General features: G+C 47.7%; 2 protein-coding genes across 2 annotated transcripts in view; both read left to right on the top strand.

The window, feature by feature from the left end:
- Positions 1-5,584: 5,584 nt before the first annotated feature.
- fgf9 (fibroblast growth factor 9) lies at positions 5,585-7,874 on the top strand. The gene is made up of 4 exons (XM_034202029.1): positions 5,585-5,759; positions 6,816-6,944; positions 7,104-7,207; positions 7,366-7,874. The coding sequence occupies exons 1-4, from the start codon at positions 5,585-5,587 to the stop codon at positions 7,546-7,548; spliced, it is 591 nt and encodes a 196-aa protein (XP_034057920.1). The 3' UTR covers positions 7,549-7,874.
- Positions 7,875-9,773: 1,899 nt separating this feature from the next.
- The window catches only part of tmprss3a (transmembrane serine protease 3a), a 26,705-nt gene continuing 16,713 nt past the window's right edge, over positions 9,774-19,765 (top strand). The window contains 15 exon segments of the mRNA XM_034202077.1: positions 9,774-9,840; positions 10,002-10,045; positions 13,138-13,635; positions 13,849-13,946; positions 14,065-14,180; positions 14,803-14,869; positions 15,946-16,061; positions 16,162-16,328; positions 16,373-16,759; positions 16,812-16,898; positions 16,981-16,997; positions 17,646-17,869; positions 18,706-18,881; positions 18,883-19,009; positions 19,635-19,748. Coding sequence (XP_034057968.1) covers positions 9,774-9,840; positions 10,002-10,045; positions 13,138-13,635; positions 13,849-13,946; positions 14,065-14,180; positions 14,803-14,869; positions 15,946-16,061; positions 16,162-16,328; positions 16,373-16,759; positions 16,812-16,898; positions 16,981-16,997; positions 17,646-17,869; positions 18,706-18,881; positions 18,883-19,009; positions 19,635-19,748 — 2,305 coding nt within the window.

The raw sequence follows: 19,765 nt of genomic DNA on the forward strand, positions 1-19,765 counted from the left end.
ATCGATTACATTTATGATTCAAAAATTATAAAAGTAGGGTAGACATGTGGATATTATCCGGCTGAACAAAACGTGATCTGTCTCTTCAATTTGTGTCAACCACAGACCTGATTTCCATCTATTTTCCAAAATTCTATGGAAAAATTGCATTGGTTTTTGTCGAAGGAACCAGAAGTGGTAAAATGCTAACTTACTTCCGGTTTTGAGGGGTCACTGTGGCACTAAAGCGACGTCCGTTGGTGATGACTCCGCACAGCTGATCGTCTGACAGCAGCCAGCTCTGTCCCCATTATTTTCACAAACACCCCCGCCACACATTTACCGACACAAACATTTGTATCATCTGTTGTAGACCCAAATATATTAAATACAATAAGAACTTATTCTCAAAAAAGATAAACGCCATTCTTAAAATGTATAGATGAACAAATTAACATTTTAAATAGCACTTAATGACTGACTGAATGGAAATGACAAATGTAAAACGAAAAAAGCGATCCTGAAAATGTTTCCAATAAATGAATAAAATGATTTTTGACCACTTTGTTGTTCAGATATATCACATATTTGTAACTAAATGATACATGAATTGAAACAAAACACAGTATAAACTGAGGAGTGACTCCCGTGAGTTTCATGTATTTTCTTCACTCCGCTGGTAAACTAAATGTTTTTAAAGCTCGGTTGGATGCTACTCAATCGGAAGCTATTGGTAGCTGTTTATGTGGATAATTATGTAAATGATGCTGTATGATGTCCTTTTGTTGTTCTATATATGTTTTTATGTTTCATGTGGAACTACTTGAGCAGGTCTCCCTTGAAAAAGAGATCAATGATCTCAATGGGATTTATCTGTATAAATAAAGGTTTGAAATGAAATGAAACTGCTCTCATGTCAAGAACAGTCTATGGGTGCGTCTCACTTCGGTTATTTTTCATTTCCTCGCTCCTCGGTCTCTGTATCACCGGAAGTTGATTTGTCTGCGTCATCTTGAGTAGCGTCCCAGTGGCCTTATTTCTGCCGGAGGAGCGATAATGGAGGAACCACCAGACCATCCTCCGATGAAATCCTCAGATACTCGCCCCGCCCCCTTACTGTGTATCGCTCACTGATTGGACGATGCAGTGCATGCACTGATCTGATGCTTCTTGACATGAGAGCAGTTTCCCAGCGGAGTGAAGAAAACACATGAACCTCACGGGAGTCACTCCTCAGTCTATACCGTGTTTTGTTTCAATTCATGTATAATTTTGTTACAAATATGTGATATATCTGAACAACAAAGTGGTCAAAAATCATTTTATTCATTTTTTGGAAACATTTTCATGATCGCTTTTTTCGTTTTACATTTTCATTTATTGTCATTTCCATTCAGTCAGTCATTAAGTGCTATTAAAATGTTAATGTGCTACATATCCACACAAACAAACAAAGTGTGCAATCCAATGAATGTTAATCTAACTGGGTTTTGAAACTCATTTCCCTGCTTCTCGTGGTTTCCTTGCGTCTCCATGCTTCCCTAGTGGGAGGGACTAAACGCAGGGAAACGACGCAAGTGAGTAGGATTGAGTAGAATGTCATTTAACCGAAGTGAGATGCAGCCTGTGGTCAAGAAGCATCAGATCAGTGCATGCGCTGCATCGTCCAATCAGTGAGTGATACACAGTAAGGGGGTGGAGCGAGTGGCTGAGGATTTCACCGGAGGATGGTCTGGTGGTTCCTCGATTATCGCTCCTCGCTCCTCCGGCACAAATAATAACTGGGACGCTACTCAAGATGGGGCAGACAAATCAACTTCCAGTGATACCGAGGACCGAGGAGCGAGGAAATGAAAAATAACCAAAGTGAGACGCAGCCCTTGAAGGCTTCTCAATTCTCTAATTTCCCCTCCTCGACTCCTATCCTCGTGTCTTAGTCCCGCCCATAGGAGATGCGAGCGGAGGACTGAGGAGGGGAACCGAGGAGAGAGGAGGGGAAGCAGCAGGCGGTTAGAGAAATGAGAACTCCTCTCCTCTGAGCGGTCATTTCAAAGAGACGTCCATTAATGATGACAGGAGGCACAGCAGCCCTCTGTCTGATGGACAGATGTGTTCATGATGACTTATATATTGACTTTGATTCATTGACTGTGCGGTATAATGAGACAATAACAGGCTACAGATGCGGACACAAACATACACATATATATTTATACAATTTCAGAATCAAACAAGTATGAGAGCACTCTCATAATAATGTAACACAATCAGAGACTATATAAACCATATAAACCCACCATTTAGAGAAATTAGATGTCCTTCAACATGGCGCGCTGAAATCCATTTCCGGGTCACTACCGGAGGACCGAGGAGTCGAGGAGGGGAAATTGGATAATTGAGAAGCCTTCCTTGAGTACCTGCCTGTCTCCTGGAATCTCCTCCATGCTCTTGAGACTGTGCTGGGAGAGACACAGCAAACCTTCTGGCAATGGCACGTATTGATGTTCCATCCTGGAGGAGTTGACTGCCTGGTCAACCTTTGTATGGTCCAGGTATCGCCTCATGCTAGCAGCAGTGACACTGACCCTAGCCAAATGCAAAACTAATGAAAAACTGTCAGAAATAATTAGGAGGGAACAAATGTCAGTGGCCTCCACCTGGAAAAGCATTCCTGTTTTGGGGGTTGTCTTATTGTTGCCCCTCTTGTGCACCTGTTGTTAATTTCATTAACACCAAAGCAGCTGAAACTGATTAACAACACCCTCTGCTACTTAAGACTTGATTTTACACTAGATTAAAAAGTATTCATTACATTTTTTTGAGCAGTCTAGAAAACAGACTGTTTTCTCCTCTGACCCGAATCAGGGCAGATAATAACAACTCTACTCCATTCAGGCGTAGAAGATCAATGAACAGCTACCACAAACACCTTGCATGTGCCCTGCAACAGGTTTATACTGTTCACTGATGCAGTATTAATTTACGCCAGAAATACATTTTATAAAGGTATGTAACCCTCTCCTGTCTCAACATGACAGGAGAGCACAGAGCCAGCTCCATGCTGAAAATGCTCTGCCAGTGAGGTGTGGAAGAACTCACAGTCCTGAGCGTTAGAGTGGTGCAGTGGTGACGGGTGCTCAGTGGCGACTGGTCATTAGGGGCAGGTGGGGCACAGCCCCACCTAGTGTCAGCAGAAAGTATTACAAATAATGATTACAACAAAATGCAAAAAAAAAATGAAAAAATATATAAAATATATTTTAAGATCATGTTTAATCATCTGATTCGTCTGTACATTGCTGTTTTAGTCTGTGTTCTTCTAATTAGTGTCTACAGTGTGTGCCTATTGAGCTGTTTAGAGCCATGTGGGACAAAACCCGATCCTGCCCCTCCCTCTCACTGTCTAAGTGAACGGTGACTGTAAAAACTACACTGCGCATGCTCAGATTATTTTCCTATTTAATGTGTGTGGCAAAAAAATAATGACCATAGGGGCATAGAGCTGCCATCCCCACCATACGTCATCTCACATCATTCAGAGCTGATTGGCTGTAAGTACGTGTGCCGCGAAAAGTGTGGTGTGTGAAGAGGAGACGAGAGAGCTGCAGTGACGCGTCCTAAAACCCGGAAGTAAGCTGCGCATGGCTTCCCTTCACAAAAAAGCAATGAGATTTCTCCATAGGATTTTAGAAAATAGCTCCAAATAAGATCTGTGGGAAACAAACCTGTTAGATAAATGCACGTTTTGTTCAGCCGGATAATATCCACATGTCTACCCTACTTTTATAATTTTCGAATCATAAATCTATTGATTAGATCAGATTTATGATAGACTTTTGAAACTACAAGAACATAAGGAGGACTTTTACAAAAAAGTAATAGAGATTTTTGTCCAGAAGGATAGGCAAATGGACTTCATCTTCAAGTCAAGGTAAGACTGCAATTTGATTGAAAATGGGATCTTACTAAGAGAGAACAATTCAATATTTAAATGATACAATTACATTTTTTGGGTATCCTTTTGTTGAACTGTCTGTTTAAAATTAATTGAAGCATCAGACAAAAAAAAGCTTTTGAAAATAATATTATATTTTGATTTAGGTCAAAATATAATATTTGTAAACCTGAAGAGTCAGTGCCAGTGCCTCACCAGCCATGAACCTCACTGCAGAAGCTTAGCTTATAGACATCTAAGTTTTTTGTGCCCCACCACTTTTGTACATATAAAAACGCCACTGCGGGTGCTGTAGGCCGACCCGGAGGTAAGCTAGCAGGGGCTCCCTCCATTAAAAGAGAGAGGACTTTCCCATTGGATTTCAGAATATAAAATAAGATTGTTGGCATATACACATTTTGTTCAGCAGGATAATCTCTACATATTAACACCACTTTATGATTTTAAGGCATAAATGAAATCTCCAGAAGTAATATTATTAAGATATTTATTATTATGTTTACTTCCATTATTTAACTGACTTTTTAATCCAAAGCAATTTACATACAGTCAAAGCCTATGGGAGCATTGTGGGGTTGAGTGTCTTGCCCATGTTGTTAGGAAGTGGGATCGGGCTGCTGACCCCCTGATTTGCAGATCAGCACCAGAGCCATAGCCACTGCCAATCTAAAGACGGCTAATGTTGCCACGTGAGGATGTTCAGACACTTTTGATTTGATGACCCAAAGAAGCTTCTGACACTCACCAGTGGGGTATTTACTGACATATTGTATGTCATATAACAGAACAGGAAAAGCTTGTGTTAACCACAGCCCTTATTTCAGGCTGAAAACCAAAAACACACTCAGAAAACCATTGACTTTGATACGAGAAGACACGGTAGAATGCTGACTCATGTCCAGGTTTCAGGACTCCTGCACACAGTTCAACATGAATATTTGTGATCAGAATCCACATACAGGGCAGTATCTTTGGCCACGTGGTGTGATTGTACGGCTAGAAACCTGTGACTAAGTTGAGTCCACCTTTTCATCTTGAACTGGTATTTGTGTGAATCATGAGTGCAGTTCTTCCCTGCTGCCTCTATCAGCTCTGTGCTCTGCTATCTCAGCGATTGTGATACGGGACAAACAGTTTGCATGTCTCTTCGCCGTCAGAGGCCTGATTGGGCAACATAAAAACATGTAAACATGTTCATGTACGCAGGCTACAATTGGGCATACGTTTACATGACTGAACTTTCCTCCATCCTTAAGTGGTTAAAGCAAAACTATAACGTTCAGGCAGAGATGTGGTGTTAGTGAAATACAAGCTGCTCTGTGCCGCAGCTTCAGAGAACATCACATGTTACGGCTGTTGCTAGCAGGATTTCTGATATGGCACTGATAAAGGTGAGTATCTCACTGTGTCACTGTCAGTCAGTGGCTGAGGGTAGAAAGAGGCGGTGAGGAGATAAAAGCAGGAAGTGTGTGTGGAGGGAATGAGCAGAGACGGCAGTGCAGCTCAAGTGCTTTCAGAGTTAAACAGGAGAGGAAGAGGAGGCTGGCCTGGAGCTGTTAGACAGACACTAACCCCAGGACTACCCCCCCCCCCCCCCCCCCAAGTGGACATGTCTGTGTGTAGGACAGAGTGGCTCGATCTGTCTGTCTGATGTGTTTCAATATGAATGTCTCCTTGCTGATGCTGCTGCCCGGCTTCCAGCTGCTCCTCATGTTCGGTGTGGGCGCAGAGAAACAGGAAGTGGCGGGCTCACCTGAGGACCCCAGCACCCGCCTCCGAGGCCTGTGGAGGCTGCACATGAGGGACACCCTGCTGAAAGGGAAAGGTAAGAGTCACCTGAGAAACTCTTTAGCTTTAGTTTAGGAGGAAAATCATCATTCAACAGAAGTTACCTTGATGTGCTAAAAGGCGATTACCCGTGTGAGCTGGAAGATCTTAAGTAAAAGTAGAAGTACCACAATGTAGTAATACTCTGTTACAAGTAAAAGTCCTGCATTCAAAAGGATACTCAAATAAAAGTGCAAAAGTATTGGCATGGAAGTATACTTAAAGTACCAAAAGTAAAAGTACTCATTCTTCAAATTGGTCCATTTCACAATCGTACTTATCTTATTTAAGTGTTGATCATATTGGTTATTATTAATCTATATCTGCAAAGTAACTTAAGGTACTACATATATTTAGTGAAGTAAAAGTACAATATTTAACTCTGAATTCCAGTGGGGTAGAAGTACGTAAAATGTACATCAAGTAAATGATGTCGTAAATGTACTCAACACCACTGACACATCAGCACTGTGACAGGTTCTTTGATATAACTGTGACAAAAGTCTGACGCAGACATTTTTGTGTTGATAACATTTTGACACATTTTGCTTCATTCAACTGATTCTTTATAAGAATGCATTCTAGGAATTAGATGAAGCTATTATGTGTAGGGTTCAGTCTGGGGTTTGGTTTCATTAGCAAATGCCAGCGAATGTCCCTCTATCAGCAACACTGTACAAACTGAAGAAATGTCACTAAAAGAAGATTGTAAATATGAAGATACTCACTTGATCTGTCTAACTCAGGCTATTCAATGCTAATGTTAGCCTGAGCTGGATTCAGAACGAGAACCAGAACTCTCCCAGCCAGGATGTTCCAGATTCTAGAATGATGACAATAACAGAACGTGAGTGTTGTATTGCTGTACTCGAAGCAGCTGCAGCACTTTGTGTGCAGTTGACTGGAACTGAAGGGAATTCCCTCAAATGTTTTGCAACCACACTGCAAGATGTCATTATTGCATAATAACAAATACAGACTCTTTGTCAAAAGAGAACCAATCCTCCTGGAAGAAACTATACAGTATGTGATTTAACCAATCACCTGTACACAGGTTCTGGCCCTCATCCAATGAGAGGAGGGGTCAAACAGCAGCTGCTCTACTGCCGTGTTGGGATTGGCTACCATCTCCAGATTCTGCCCAGTGGCTCTGTTGGAGGGGTCCACAAACCCACCGAGCATTGTGAGTTAACCACTGCCATGTGTCAAAGTGACAACTGTTAAAAGCTGCTTTCTATATAATGTTGGCAGACTGCTTGTTTATACATTCATATTTGAGACTGAGTGCTTATGTGAAGACTATCTGTGATGCATCCATCCCTCATTTCTCCGTCTCCTCAAGGTTGGCTGAAGGTGTTTGCGATGAAACATGGAGTGGTGGGGGTCAGAGGCGTGAAGAGCGGCCTGTACCTCTGCTTGAGTGCAGAGGGGCTGCCGTATGGAGCGGTATGTAGCCCACCGCACACTCACACATCTCACATTACAATGTGATGCAGAACCAAGTCTGTTACATAGGAATCCATTTAGACTTTCCCCACTCTAATATATGACAGGGCTGCATACAATCAGATATATGAAATGTATCTTTGACTTCTCTTTTGCAGGAGAAGTTTTCTGACGAGTGCCTGTTAAAGGAGAACCTGGAGGAGAATCACTACAACACCTACTCCTCCCTCTCTCACCCTGACATCTACCTGGCTCTTTCCCATAAAGGAGCGCTCCGGAGGGGCAACAGTGTGGGCCGCCACCAGTCCTGCACCCACTTTCTACCCCGGAGAACAGGCTGATCAGGGCCCAGTTTCCTCTCAGTTGGGGGCAAATTAGGAATATGGTTGCCAACATTGTATCTTCAGCTGGTGAAAAAAGCAACAGTGTAGAAATTCCACATGGCAGCTGGGCTTAAGACTGCAACATGCAAAAAGTAAAACTAGTTCCACATCCAAGAGACACAATGAGTGTGATACATATTTCCTGTAGGAACGAACAGTGAACTGAGACCCTCACACTGCAACCTCTCTGCCCGCCGAGACCTGACCGTCTGAGCAGCACCTTCACTGCTGCTGGCACTGAACAGGAGTCAGGCGATTGAATGCACAGGATGAGTCTTCTGAAGCGCAAGAGTGCAGAACTGACACCTTTTAAAGGAGCGTGACTGCCTCACTCCTTTACTGCTGATCAGTATTTCTGTATGAGGAGGATCTATGACTGTGTGTGATGTGGACAGGGAACTCTGTGAAGCTGTCCACTAAATGTGCTGAGTTGGGTTGCAAATGAGTGAAGCATTGTTCGCACAAAATCATTTGTAGCAATAATAAGAATGGTATTGATGGATGGTAAAGCGACAGTGGCAGCTTTTATACAGCATCGGTTTCGACCATAGTAAATCTGCACATTATTTATCATGAACATTTTGTTTCTGAAGTATTTGTTTATTTATTTGTGTTTTATAATGCATTGCAGACAGTGATGATAAATGAAATATATATATTTGTATAATCATATTGTGTTTAAGTAGTCTGTATCAGATTGTATTGGATGATTGGAAATAAAAAAACTTCAGTCATTCTGAAGAAGCTCGCTAAGTGTATATATATAAAGTATGAGTCAAAAGTGTGGACACACCTTCTCATTCAATGGTTTTTGTTTATTTAAATGTTTATCTACTTTGTAGATTAATACTGAAGACCTCAAAACTATGAAAGAACCCATAGGAAATTATCTAGTTAACAAAAAAGTGTTAAAAAATCCAGAATATGATTTTCATTTTAGATTCTTCAAAGTAGCCCCCTTTTGCCTGCGTGAATCAGGCCTTCATGGTCCAGTCGCTGCAAAGGTCCACTACTGAGGATGAACAACAAGAAGAAGATAATTGTTTGGGCCCAGAAACACAAGGATTGGACATTAGACAGTGGAAATCTGTACTTTGGTCTGATGAGTCCACATTTGAGATTTTTGGTTCTAACCGCCGTGTCTTTGTGAGACGCAGAGAAGGTGAGCGGATGGGTTCTGCATGTGTGGTTCCACCGTGAAGCATGGAGGAGGAGGTGTGATGGTGTGGGGGGATTTCCTGGTGACACTGTTGGTGATGTATTCAGAATTCAAGGCACACTTAACCAGCATGGCTAACACAACATTCTGCAGCACCAGCAAGGTTTTAAGCTCTGATATTTCTGTCGACCCTGCAATGGAGGCAAATGGAATTGCTCACAGAATTTAAAAACTCTACAGAAAGTTGTTACAGAAACAATCCACAAACAGTTTGTGTAGGAACTACGTTCTATTCAAGAAATAGTCCCTCTGAAAATGGAAGTTTACACTGCTTTAAATCAACTCGGCTAAACTTGTATTGAATAATAATAATAATAACAACAATAATGATAACAATAATAATACTTTTTATTTATTTCTGGATTTAACAGAGTTACAATTCATAAAAACATAATTAAAACAACACACTTAAAATATATAAAACACAACATTAATTACAGATTAAAAGCAGTTCTGAAGAGGTGAGTTTTGATTTGTGATTTGAACATGGTGAGATCGGGGAGTGAGCTCCAGAGGGAGGGGGCAGCGACGGAGAAGGCTCTGTCCCCCCAGGTTCGGTGCTTGGTCCTATGAGGAAACGTCTGGAGGCTTTATAAATTCATATAGCAGCTAATTTTAATTGTCACATAAAATCAGAAGTACATGTGGGGCTGGGTAAACAGATATGAACTTATAGTGCATGTGTATGGCAGCTGGACAGTGAAGCCACTGGAGGTTGTCTGCCCAGCAGCCCCCCCCCCTCCTCCACCTGCCTCCTCACACACTCCCAGGACACTTTAATGACACGTGAGCATGTCACCCTACCCCCAGAGTGGGAGGTGTAGGGTCACCTGATCCCCAGCAGCACTCACCTGCTCAGGTGTCTCTTTCTATCAAAGCATAGGCACAGCAGGAAGGCAGCCATTAGGACGGAGAGAGGAGGAAGAAGGCAGGAAAACGGGGGGATAAAGGGAGTTGAGGGGACATGGTCTTAGACAAAGCGCCGCTGAGTGTGCACAATGGCACCATGACGAAAGGCTTTGAGGAGATCAGTACGTTGGACCTACCCAGGAAGAGAACTCAACCAAAGTTTTGTTGAGGCTTCCTGTTTCTTCTTCTTCATCGTGTCTTCTTCTCTCTCTTTCATGTTCTCTCTCTTTCCTCCATCAATGTCTCATGCATTCATCCCTCTATTCTCATCTCTTTCCTGCAGATCCAGCTGCCAACGCCGCTGATGACACATCGACTCCCCCAACAGTAAGTGGACAAATATCGCCTGTGAAACGAGTGCTGGAACATGAACTGATATACATAAAGGTCTTTGTGTAATGTTATCAAGAATGTATTGAATATTTTGGGAAGTTGGTTCAACCAAACTAGACATTCTGATGTGAGCTAGTATTATGACATTTCATTGACTGAATCATTCAATCATTTATCAAGACATTAGTCAGAGTAATCAATGTGTCAGGGTGAATATGTGAAGCACAGTGAGGCGAGTGAGACGTGTTGTCAGGCCTAGGAGGTTGAGGGAAGGAGATGGTAACTGTGTGTGTGTGTGTGTGTGTGTGTGTGTGTGTGTGTGTGTGTGTGTGTGTGTGTGTGTGGTGTGTGAGTGCGTGCGTGCGTGCGTGCGTGCGTGCGTGCGTGCGTGCGTGCGTGCGTGCGTGCGTGCGTGCGTGCGTGCGTGCGTGCGTGCGTGCGTGCGTGCGTGCGTGCGTGCGTGCGTGCGTGCGTGCGTGCGTGCGTGCGTGCGTGCGTGCGTGCGTGCGTGCGTGTGTGTGTGTGTGTGTGTGTGTGTGTGTGTGTGTGAAAACCCTTAAATAGGTGAGGGTCTGCCATATGTCACACAGATTCTTAACTTCTATATTTTTTTCCCAAAATGCACAACAAACGTCAGAGTCCTTATTTTAAACTGCAGCAAATATTTAGCATTGTACGAGGGAACCTGCAAGTTTAGCTGGATTACTGTAACGTCTGCATCCACCTTCCAATGCACTCGATTCAAGAAGCAGAGCACAGCACATCTCCAACATCTCCGACATCCCCAACATCTCCGACATCCCCAACATCTCCAACATCCCCAACATCCCCAACATCAGCAACATCCCCAACATCAGCAACATCCCCAACATCAGCAACATCCCCAACATCAGCAACATCAGCAACATCCCCAACATCAGCAACATCCCCAACATCAGCAACATCCGCAACATCTCCAACATCCCCAACATCCCCAACATCAGCAACATCCCAAACATCCCCAACATCTCCAACATCTCCGATATCCCCAACATCCCCAACATCCCAAACATCTCCAACATCTCCAACATCTCCGACATCCCCAACATCAGCAACATCCCAAACATCCCCAACATCTCCAACATCTCCGACATCCCCAACATCCCCAACATCCCAAACATCTCCAACATCTCCAACATCTCCGACATCCCCAACATCCCCAACATCCCAAACATCTCCAACATCTCCAACATCTCCGACATCCCCAACATCCCCAACATCCCAAACATCCCCAACATCTCCAACAACTCCGACATCCCCAAAATCCCCAACATCTCCAACATCCCCAACATCCCCAACATCCCCAACATCTCCAACATCTCCAACATCAGCAACATCCGCAACATCCCCAACATCCCCAACATCCCCAACATCTCCAACATCTCCAACATCAGCAACATCCCCAACATCCCCAACATCCCCAACATCTCCAACATCTCCAACATCTCCAACATCCCCAACATCCCCAACATCCCCAACATCTCCAACATCTCCAACATCTCCAACATCTCCAACATCCCCAACATCTCCAACATCCCCAACATCCACAACATCTCCAACATCCCCAACATCCCCAACATCTCCAACATCCCCAACATCTCCAACATCTCCAACATCCCCAACATCTCCAACATCCCAACATCCCCAACATCTCCAACATCCCCAACATCCCCAACATCTCCAACATCCCCAACATCCCCAACATCTCCAACATCCCCAACATCCCCAACATCTCCAACATCTCCAACATCTCCAACATCTCCAACATCTCCAACATCCCCAACATCTCCAACATCCCCAACATCCGCAACATCTCCAACATCCCCAACATCCCAACATCTCCAACATCCCCAACATCTCCAACATCCCCAACATCCCCAACATCTCCAACATCCCCAACATCTCCAACATCCCCAACATCTCCAACATCCCCAACATCCCCAACATCTCCAACATCCCCAACATCAGCAACATCCCCAACATCTCCAACATCCCCAACATCTCCAACATCCCCAACATCTCCAACATCCCCAACATCCCCAACATCTCCAACATCCCCAACATCAGCAACATCTCCAACATCAGCAACATCCCCAACATCTCCAACATCCCCAACATCAGCAACATCCGCAACATCCCCAACATCAGCAACATCCCAACATCAGCAACATCTCCAACATCCCCAACATCTCCAACATCTCCAACATCCCCAACATCTCCAACATCTCCAACATCCCCAACATCCCCAACATCTCCAACATCCCCAACATCTCCAACATCCCCAACATCTCCAACATCCCCAACATCCCCAACATCTCCAACATCCCCAACATCAGCAACATCCCCAACATCTCCAACATCCCCAACATCTCCAACATCAGCAACATCCCCAACATCTCCAACATCCCCAACATCAGCAACATCCGCAACATCCCCAACATCTCCAACATCTCCAACATCAGCAACATCCCCAACATCAGCAACATCCCCAACATCCCCAACATCTCCAACATCTCCAACATCCCCAACATCCCCGACATCCCCGACATCCCCGACATCCCCGACATCCCCGACATCTCCAACATCTCCAACATCTCCAACATCCCCAACATCCCCGACATCCCCGACATCCCCGACATCTCCAACATCTCCAACATCCCCAACATCTCCAACATCCCCAACATCAGCAACATCCGCAACATCAGCAACATCCCCAACATCAGCAACATCCGCAACATCTCCAACATCTCCAACATCCCCAACATCCCCAACATCTCCAACATCCCCAACATCAGCAACATCCGCAACATCCCCAACATCCCCAACATCCCCAACATCAGCAACATCCCCAACATCCCCAACATCCCCAACATCCCCGACATCTCCAACATCTCCAACATCAGCAACATCTCCAACATCCCCAACATCTCCAACATCCCCAACATCAGCAACATCCGCAACATCCCCAACATCAGCAACATCCGCAACATCCCCAACATCTCCAACATCTCCAACATCAGCAACATCCCCAACATCCCCAACATCAGCAACATCCGCAACATCAGCAACATCCGCAACATCAGCAACATCAGCAACATCCGCAACATCAGCAACATCCGCAACATCCCCAACATCCCCAACATCCGCAACATCCCCGACATCCCCGACATCCCCGACATCTCCAACATCCCCGACATCCCCAACATCCGCAACATCCCCGACATCCCCGACATCTCCAACATCCCCAACATCCCCAACATCTCCAACATCCCCAACATCCCCAACATCCCCAACATCCCCAACATCCCCAACATCCCCGACATCTCCGACATCCCCGACATCCCCGACATCTCCGACATCCCCGACATCCCCGACATCTCCAACATCCCCAACATCCCCAACATCCCCAACATCCCCAACATCCCCAACATCTCCAACATCCCCAACATCCCCGACATCCGCGACATCCCCGACATCCCCGACATCCCCGACATCTCCGACATCCCCGACATCCCCGACATCTCCAACATCCCCAACATCCCCAACATCCCCAACATCCCCAACATCCCCAACATCCCCAACATCCCCAACATCTCCAACATCCCCAACATCCCCAACATCCGCAACATCCCCGACATCCCCGACATCCCCGACATCCCCAACATCTCCAACATCCCCGACATCCCCAACATCCGCAACATCCCCGACATCCCCGACATCCCCAACATCTCCAACATCTCCAACATCTCCAACATCAGCAACATCCCCGACATCCCCGACATCCGCAACATCCGCAACATCCCCGACATCCCCGACGTCCCCAACGTCCCCAACGTCCCCAACATCAGCAACATCCGCAACATCCCCAACATCAGCAACATCCGCAACATCCCCAACATCAGCAACATCCCCAACATCTCCAACATCCCCAACATCCGCAACATCCCCAACATCCCCAACATCTCCAACATCAGCAACATCCCCAACATCTCCGACATCTCCGACATCTCCGACATCCGCGACATCCCCGACATCCCCGACATCCCCAACATCAGCAACATCAGCAACATCCGCAACATCCCCAACATCAGCAACATCCGCAACATCCCCAACATCAGCAACATCCCCAACATCCCCAACATCCCCAACATCTCCAACATCTCCAACATCCCCAACATCCCCAACATCCCCAAAATCCCCGACATCTCCGACATCTCCGACATCCCCGACATCTCCGACATCCCCGACATCTCCGACATCTCCGACATCCCCGACATCCCCGACATCCGCGACATCCCCGACATCTCCGACATCCCCGACATCCCCGACATCCCCGACATCCCCGACATCTCCGACATCCCCGACATCCCCGACATCCCCGACATCCCCGACATCCCCGACATCCCGACATCTTCGACATCCCCGACATCCCCGACATCTCCGACATCCCCGACATCCCCGACATCTCCGACATCCCCGACATCCCCGACATCCGCGACATCCCCGACATCCCCGACATCCCCGACATCTCCGACATCTCCGACATCTCCGACATCTCCGACATCCCCGACATCCCCGACATCCCCGACATCCCCGACATCTCCAACATCTCCAACATCCCCAACATCCCCAACATCCCCAACATCCCCAACATCTCCAACATCCCCCAACATCCCCAACATCTCCAACATCCCCAACATCTCCAACATCAGCAACATCCCCGACATCCCCGACATCCGCGACATCCGCGACATCCCCGACATCCCCAACGTCCCCAACGTCCCCAACATCAGCAACATCCGCAACATCCCCAACATCAGCAACATCCGCAACATCCCCAACATCAGCAACATCCCCAACATCTCCAACATCCCCAACATCCGCAACATCCCCAACATCCCCAACATCTCCAACATCAGCAACATCCCCGACATCTCCGACATCTCCGACATCTCCGACATCCGCGACATCCCCGACATCCCCGACATCCCCAACATCAGCAACATCAGCAACATCCGCAACATCCCCAACATCAGCAACATCCCCAACATCCCCAACATCCCCAACATCCCCAAAATCCCCAACATCTCCAACATCTCCAACATCCCCAACATCCCCAACATCCCCAAAATCCCCGACATCTCCGACATCTCCGACATCCCCGACATCCCCGACATCCCCGACATCTCCGACATCTCCGACATCCCCGACATCCCCGACATCCGCGACATCCCCGACATCTCCGACATCTCCGACATCTCCGACATCCGCGACATCCCCGACATCCCCGACATCCCCAACATCAGCAACATCTCCAACATCCCCAACATCCCCAACATCCCCAAAATCCCCAACATCTCCAACATCTCCAACATCCCCAACATCCCCAACATCCCCAAAATCCCCGACATCTCCGACATCTCCGACATCCCCGACATCTCCGACATCCCCGACATCTCCGACATCCCCGACATCCCCGACATCTCCGACATCCCCAACATCCCCAACATCCCCAACATCCCCAACATCTCCAACATCCCCAACATCCCCGACATCCGCGACATCCCCGACATCCCCGACATCCCCGACATCTCCGACATCCCCGACATCCCCGACATCTCCAACATCCCCAACATCCCCAACATCCCCAACATCCCCAACATCCCCAACATCCCCAACATCCCCAACATCTCCAACATCCCCAACATCCCCAACATCCGCAACATCCCCGACATCCCCGACATCCCCGACATCCCCAACATCTCCGACATCCCCGACATCCCCAACATCCGCAACATCCCCGACATCCCCGACATCCCCAACATCTCCAACATCTCCAACATCTCCAACATCAGCAACATCCCCGACATCCCCGACATCCGCAACATCCGCGACATCCCCGACATCCCCGACATCCCCAACGTCCCCAACGTCCCCAACATCAGCAACATCCGCAACATCCCCAACATCAGCAACATCCGCAACATCCCCAACATCAGCAACATCCCCAACATCTCCAACATCCCCAACATCCGCAACATCCCCAACATCCCCAACATCTCCAACATCAGCAACATCCCCGACATCAGCAACATCCCCGACATCTCCGACATCTCCGACATCTCCGACATCCGCGACATCCCCGACATCCCCGACATCCCCAACATCAGCAACATCAGCAACATCCGCAACATCCCCAACATCAGCAACATCCGCAACATCCCCAACATCAGCAACATCCCCAACATCCCCAAAATCCCCAACATCTCCAACATCTCCAACATCCCCAACATCCCCAACATCCCCAAAATCCCCGACATCTCCGACATCTCCGACATCCCCGACATCTCCGACATCCCCGACATCTCCGACATCTCCGACATCCCCGACATCCCCGACATCCGCGACATCCCCGACATCTCCGACATCCCCGACATCCCCGACATCCCCGACATCCCCGACATCCCCGACATCTCCGACATCCCCGACATCCCCGACATCCCCGACATCCCCGACATCCCCAACATCCGCAACATCCCCGACATCCCCGACATCCCCAACATCTCCAACATCTCCAACATCTCCAACATCAGCAACATCCCCGACATCCCCGACATCCGCAACATCCGCGACATCCCCGACATCCCCGACATCCCCAACGTCCCCAACGTCCCCAACATCAGCAACATCCGCAACATCCCCAACATCAGCAACATCCGCAACATCCCCAACATCAGCAACATCCCCAACATCTCCAACATCCCCAACATCCGCAACATCCCCAACATCCCCAACATCTCCAACATCAGCAACATCCCCGACATCTCCGACATCTCCGACATCTCCGACATCCGCGACATCCCCGACATCCCCGACATCCCCAACATCAGCAACATCAGCAACATCCGCAACATCCCCAACATCAGCAACATCCGCAACATCCCCAACATCAGCAACATCCCCAACATCCCCAAAATCCCCAACATCTCCAACATCTCCAACATCCCCAACATCCCCAACATCCCCAAAATCCCCGACATCTCCGACATCTCCGACATCCCCGACATCTCCGACATCCCCGACATCTCCGACATCTCCGACATCCCCGACATCCCCGACATCCGCGACATCCCCGACATCTCCGACATCCCCGACATCCCCGACATCCCCGACATCCCCGACATCCCCGACATCTCCGACATCCCCGACATCCCCGACATCCCCGACATCCCCGACATCCCCGACATCCCGACATCTTCGACATCCCCGACATCCCCGACATCTCCGACATCCCCGACATCCCCGACATCTCCGACATCCCCGACATCCCCGACATCCGCGACATCCCCGACATCCCCGACATCCCCGACATCTCCGACATCTCCGACATCTCCGACATCTCCGACATCCCCGACATCCCCGACATCCCCGACATCCCCGACATCTCCAACATCTCCAACATCCCCAACATCCCCAACATCCCCAACATCCCCAACATCTCCAACATCCCCAACATCCCCAACATCTCCAACATCCCCAACATCTCCAACATCAGCAACATCCCCGACATCCCCGACATCCGCGACATCCGCGACGTCCCCGACGTCCCCAACGTCCCCAACGTCCCCAACATCAGCAACATCCGCAACATCCCCAACATCAGCAACATCCGCAACATCCCCGACATCCGCGACATCCGCGACATCCCCGACGTCCCCGACGTCCCCAACGTCCCCAACGTCCCCAACATCAGCAACATCCGCAACATCCCCAACATCAGCAACATCCGCAACATCCCCAACATCAGCAACATCCCCAACATCTCCAACATCCCCAACATCCGCAACATCCCCAACATCCCCAACATCTCCAACATCAGCAACATCCCCGACATCCCCGACATCTCCGACATCTCCGACATCCGCGACATCCCCGACATCCCCGACATCCCCAACATCAGCAACATCAGCAACATCCGCAACATCCCCAACATCAGCAACATCCCCAACATCCCCAACATCCCCAACATCCCCAAAATCCCCAACATCTCCAACATTTCCAACATCCCCAACATCCCCAACATCCCCGAAATCCCCGACATCTCCGACATCTCCGACATTTCCGACATCCCCGACATCCCCGACATCCCCAACATCTCCAACATCCCCAACATCCCCAACATCCCCAACATCCCCAACATCCCCAACATCCCCAACATCCCCAACATCTCCAACATCCCCAACATCTCCAACATCCCCAACATCCCCAACATCTCCAACATCCCCAACATCCCCAACATCCCCAACATCTCCAACATCTCCAACATTTCCAACATCCCCGACATCCCCGACATCCCCAACATCTCCAACATCCCCAACATCCCAACATCCCCAACATCTCCAACATCCCCAACATCTCCAACATCCCCAACATCCCCAACATCCCAACATCCCCAACATCCCCCAACATCCCCGACATTAAACTTACAATGGTATTGCTTGTTGAAGTAAACATGTCAGCACGGTTCTTGTTGTCCTTAGTTTGAATCATTATGGTGGTTTTATTGTTTTATCGCTTTGGATAAAAAGCTTCAGCTAAATGTATTGTCATTTAAGGGATTATTTTCCTCTTTATTGCCCCTACTAAGGAACTTAAGACAGTGGCACCTGAGCAACCGGACCCCTCCAGGATAGAGGTGGTTTCAGTGACGGAGGAAGACCTCCCCACCGTTGAGACCCCCAACACACTGAACGTCAGCCCCCTGGGCAGCTTTGTCTCTGTCCTCCCAAACGGAGAACAGTTCTGCAAAACCTGAAGACACCCAACCTCCAGCTGCACCCAGCCCCATCATGCCAATCACCAAGGTGCAGCCATTTATGCACGGTGAGCCCCTCACACTCTTCATGTCTCAGCATGAAAGTATAGATATGGAGAAGTTCCCTGTGGGACCAATAAAGGCATTCTTATTCTGAGGACTGCACACAGCTAGTTACAGGATCTGCTTGAAATGTGAGAAGATGTGTCGGACACAGTGTTTGGAGGATAATCAGAATCAGAATCGGGTTTATTACCAGGTAGGGTCACACCTACGAGGAATTTGACTAGGTGTAATAGTGCGACGTCTGATTTATTGGGGCCATACATTATAGGTTAAGAGTAATCAGATATTTAAAAATCCTTCTCATTAACTAACACTAGGTCAGGAATACACAAGATTTGCCGAAACTGCTAAAACTCTAATGTTCAGTGTGACACTCACCAGGAGCTGCACGTGATCACACTATGATCTTTATTTGACTAAATCCAAAGAAACAGAAACCAGGAAATGAGCTGCACCTTTGTATTGAGGTTGCATTTACACTACACATATTGACACGTGTTTACACCATTTGGTCCTGTAAAGCATGTTTTACATGTTGCTTTTGGTCATGTCAGAAAACAGAAAAGTCACTTACAAAAAATTAATCATTCCTTGGTGATTGAACTGCGTGCAGCTCATATTGAATCACTGTGAAAGGGTAGATGACCTGTTGTGTCTCACTAGAGGATGATCTGAAGCCAGGCTGGAGGAGCAGACTGCTGGCTCACCGGCTGGAGCTGCTGCTCGCTGCCGGCCTCGTCCTGCTGCTCACTCTGGCTCTCGCCATCGGCCTCGGAGGTAAGGAGCTCCGTTTG

This window comes from Gymnodraco acuticeps, unplaced genomic scaffold, assembly GCF_902827175.1.
Source record: "Gymnodraco acuticeps unplaced genomic scaffold, fGymAcu1.1, whole genome shotgun sequence".
NCBI lineage: Eukaryota > Metazoa > Chordata > Actinopteri > Perciformes > Bathydraconidae > Gymnodraco > Gymnodraco acuticeps.